Below are 3,498 nucleotides of genomic sequence, written 5' to 3' on the forward strand. Positions count from 1 at the left end.
TATGTAACTTGTCATAGTATGTAAGTTAGAAGCTGGGCAGCAAACATGGTTACCAAGAGTCATCTGGTTCTTCATGAGAAAAGCCTGTTAAACTAAATTATGAAAAGACAAAATTAAAATGTAAAACTTTGTGTCAAGTTTATTTGCTATCTTCATAATGTTCTCAATTCCTTCCCTGGGGTTTCTACCCTAGCTTACAATTTATATCAGGATCAATTTCACAAGTTGAAAACTCAATCGTTTTATAGTCAGTAATTTTGATTGATTCAATAACTTCTTACAGGCAATCTCAAACATCTAACAGTTTCTCTTGGCTGACAAAATGAGCAATTACCAGTTTGTGTATGAAACAGTATGTAGGGAAAACAGGTACCTTTCAACTTTGTCACTAGATTGCAGCGTGTCCACTAGGGAGCCTTCTTGGACCATCTTTTTTGAGCTCTGATTACATGGAGGGGGTGGAAAATTTTGAAATTAGATATGCATTAATTTTATGAAATTTCTCTAAGAACCATTTTTGAAATATATATGTAATTTAAAAGTCTAAAAAAGAGGTGACTTTTAAATATGAAATTTAGCAAGCACATCAAAATAAACTATAGGGTATGCATTTAACACCCATATTACTACAGACTTACATAAAATATTAATGTCAGTACTAATGCATTTGTTATATGATAGATCTTTTCGTCCTTGTTCTTAATGAGCTACCCCAACTTTTAAAACCTCTTAAATCTTTTACCTTAAGCAAAAAAGCTATGAGTTTTTGTCAAAAGAGTAGAATATTTAAAAGACTCAAGGTTCCATTTGAACTTTGGATTTTCTATACTTTTCACCTTTTTGTCTTCAATGGAGAAGATGGATTCCCATCCCAAGAAGTTAAACCACGGAAGCCCTGGATGTCCCCCACCCACAGATTGCCCTGTCCATGGCACTGGCACCTTATCTGCCGACTGCTGGTCTTGCTCCTGCTGGATGATTTTCATGTATTTCTCTAAAGGATTTTCACTGTGAGCAGATTTGTCTTTCATTTCTTGATTACTCATTTCTAATTCATTTTCCATTTCTAATTCATTTTCCATTTCAATCTTCAGTGATTCTTCAATCATCCTCTATAAAACAGGCACCAAAACAGAAAATACACAAATATATTTGTAAAACTTTTAAGTATTTTAAAAATGCACTAATATTAATCCTGATCCTTCAAGTACAGCCTGTATGCCAGAGGACTAATTTTTAAAATTGAAGTCATTGCTATCATCAAAGGAAGACAAATATGTCATCTCAAGGAAGGTATTAATCGGCAAGGGTCCTGTGCTTTAGACTTGAATTAACCATAAGTCCAAGGAACATTCATATGTTAGAGTAATTAAAGCAAGACTTAGCAGGTATGTTAAGTGGACAGAGTAATCCATCTGCTAGGACCAGAATCGGGACACAGAAGGCAAGAAGAGAACTAGAGGAAGGAGGGAGGGAATGTGTGCCCCTGGAAGCAACCATGGACTGGCAGCCATCTCCTCCCTTGGGTTCTAGTCCCAGCTAGCTGACACTGACAGCCTCTTCTTTAAACCCTGTTTTCAAAGCAAAGTTCTGCAGCAAAGCACAGTCTACCTTTTTTACAGGCTTGTTTTAAGGATCAGATGAGAAAGTACAAAATTCCTTCAAAACCATCCTTTACTACAAAACTCCTAAGCTGCACATTCTGTGCAGCCTTTCTCACCGTCTAAGACAAGGAGAGGACAGGGATGCCTTTTAAGGCACCTGCCGCTCCTCTGACTTTGTACACCAATTGACTCCCCTCCCTGAGCTCAATGTACTTACGAAAGGTGTACAATGGAGCGACCAGTACAGAAAATCAAGTTATACTTATTACCCTTTCCTGATACAGTTTTTCTAGTTGTCTTCGTTCCCTTTCTAAAACTTCTTGTAGATTACTCTGCCTTCTTTCTTCTCTCTGCCTTCGTTCTTTCACTTGCTGTTCCCGTATTTTTTCTTCTTCCTTTTGTTCTTCAATTTGTTTCTGATCTACACCTAATAGGACAGAAAATAAAGAGTAGCTTCCAGTATCAGATTGTTCAAATGAATGCAGGACCAGTCTGCAGGAGCCCTTGCCAAGACCCACGGAGACTCTGCTTGGCTTTTAGTTGACTCTGTGACCTGCTTCAAGTCACTGTTTCATTTTCACTCACTTCAAGCCCCCAACCCCACTCCTTGAACTGCACCCTACTTCACTTGGCTAAGACAAATAACAAGTCATCCTCACCATGACCAACTCCAATTGTCCTCCCTCCATGTCACACGCTCTCATCCTCTTCACAGATCTCCTCCCTCCTTTCCAAGGCAAACCCTGCATTTCTGCCTCTGCCTTTGATTGTAATCCCTCCGCTATCTTTAGGACCCTGACTGAGCCATTAATCCCTATTTCTATACACAGTAGTTTTAGAAGTCTTACTCCCATAAAGATGCTCAAGTCTGTCCTACCCCAACAAAACAACAGAAATCACACCACTGCCCTCCCCCCGGCCATTCCAGCCATCTCACTGCTCATTCCCCACTTCCTCCAAACTGACGGCAGCCCTTCCTGGGGTTTTAGCGATCACTTGTATTTGGATCCTTTCCATATCTTTTCCTCTACTCCTGATGTCTCTCCCTAGCCTCGCGTCCACATTTCTGATAGTTCCCTGTCATCCGCATGTGGAAACCCCACAGCACCAGCTTCGTCCTGGGCATGATCGTCCTAGTCCTTCGATCATGCTCTTTCTACCCTCCAACCACTCAGCCACCAGCGCTTGCAGGTTCACACTCCCTGTCCTGTGGCTGCAACAGGGGCCCTTCTCACCATCTTCCTGGACTACTGAAACAGCCCAGTCAAGGCTCTCCCTGAAGCCAGTCTCTGCCTTCCAACCACCTGTGGTCATCTGTACCAGGCATTTCCTGACAGGAAGATGTGGATCTGCTGTGTGTGCATCATCTCCACTCTGATAGAGTCCAATGCCATGGTAGTCCAGGCTGACAATCTGCCCTTTTCTTTCCAGATTGATTTCCTACATCACCACCAACTTTGTACTAGAAATATTTCATCTGTACCAACCCACTCACTGGAGCCTGGCCATGGCTGTATCTTCCTTGCTCAGCATTCACCTTCACTGTCTCCTCAGTCTGTAGCACTCCCTTGCTCTCAAAGTCTGAAATGCTGTTCAAGACCCAACTGAAATGCCACCTCCTCCTTATTCCTGAAGTGACAAGTAACCACTCCAGCATCTTACTTGCAGGATATCTTGTAGCTGCTTTGTCAAAAACTACACATACTTGTTTCTTCCACTTCTATTCCTTCCAGGCAAGGCCTATATTTTAATTACTTGTCTGTTCTCTCTGCATCTTGGCACAGGTCCCTACATCTCACAAGTTTTAATTAGACCCCAATCCCAGAGACAATTATGCTGACCTTTCTCTTCCGGCTCTGACCCATAACCTACATTTTTTTTTTTTTTTTTTTTT

The 3,498-nt window shown here is 41.4% G+C and overlaps 1 protein-coding gene across 1 annotated transcript in view; it reads right to left on the minus strand.

Annotated features, from left to right (window-relative positions):
- Positions 1-3,498, minus strand: part of OFD1 (OFD1 centriole and centriolar satellite protein) — a 49,753-nt gene that overhangs the window by 9,236 nt on the left and 37,019 nt on the right. The window contains 4 exon segments of the mRNA XM_017891027.1: positions 21-92; positions 374-441; positions 942-1,112; positions 1,874-2,031. Coding sequence (XP_017746516.1) covers positions 50-92; positions 374-441; positions 942-1,112; positions 1,874-2,031 — 440 coding nt within the window. The 3' untranslated portion in view covers positions 21-49.

This window comes from Rhinopithecus bieti, unplaced genomic scaffold (genome assembly GCF_001698545.2).
Source record: "Rhinopithecus bieti isolate Rb0 unplaced genomic scaffold, ASM169854v2 scaffold_62, whole genome shotgun sequence".
Classification (NCBI taxonomy): domain Eukaryota; kingdom Metazoa; phylum Chordata; class Mammalia; order Primates; family Cercopithecidae; genus Rhinopithecus; species Rhinopithecus bieti.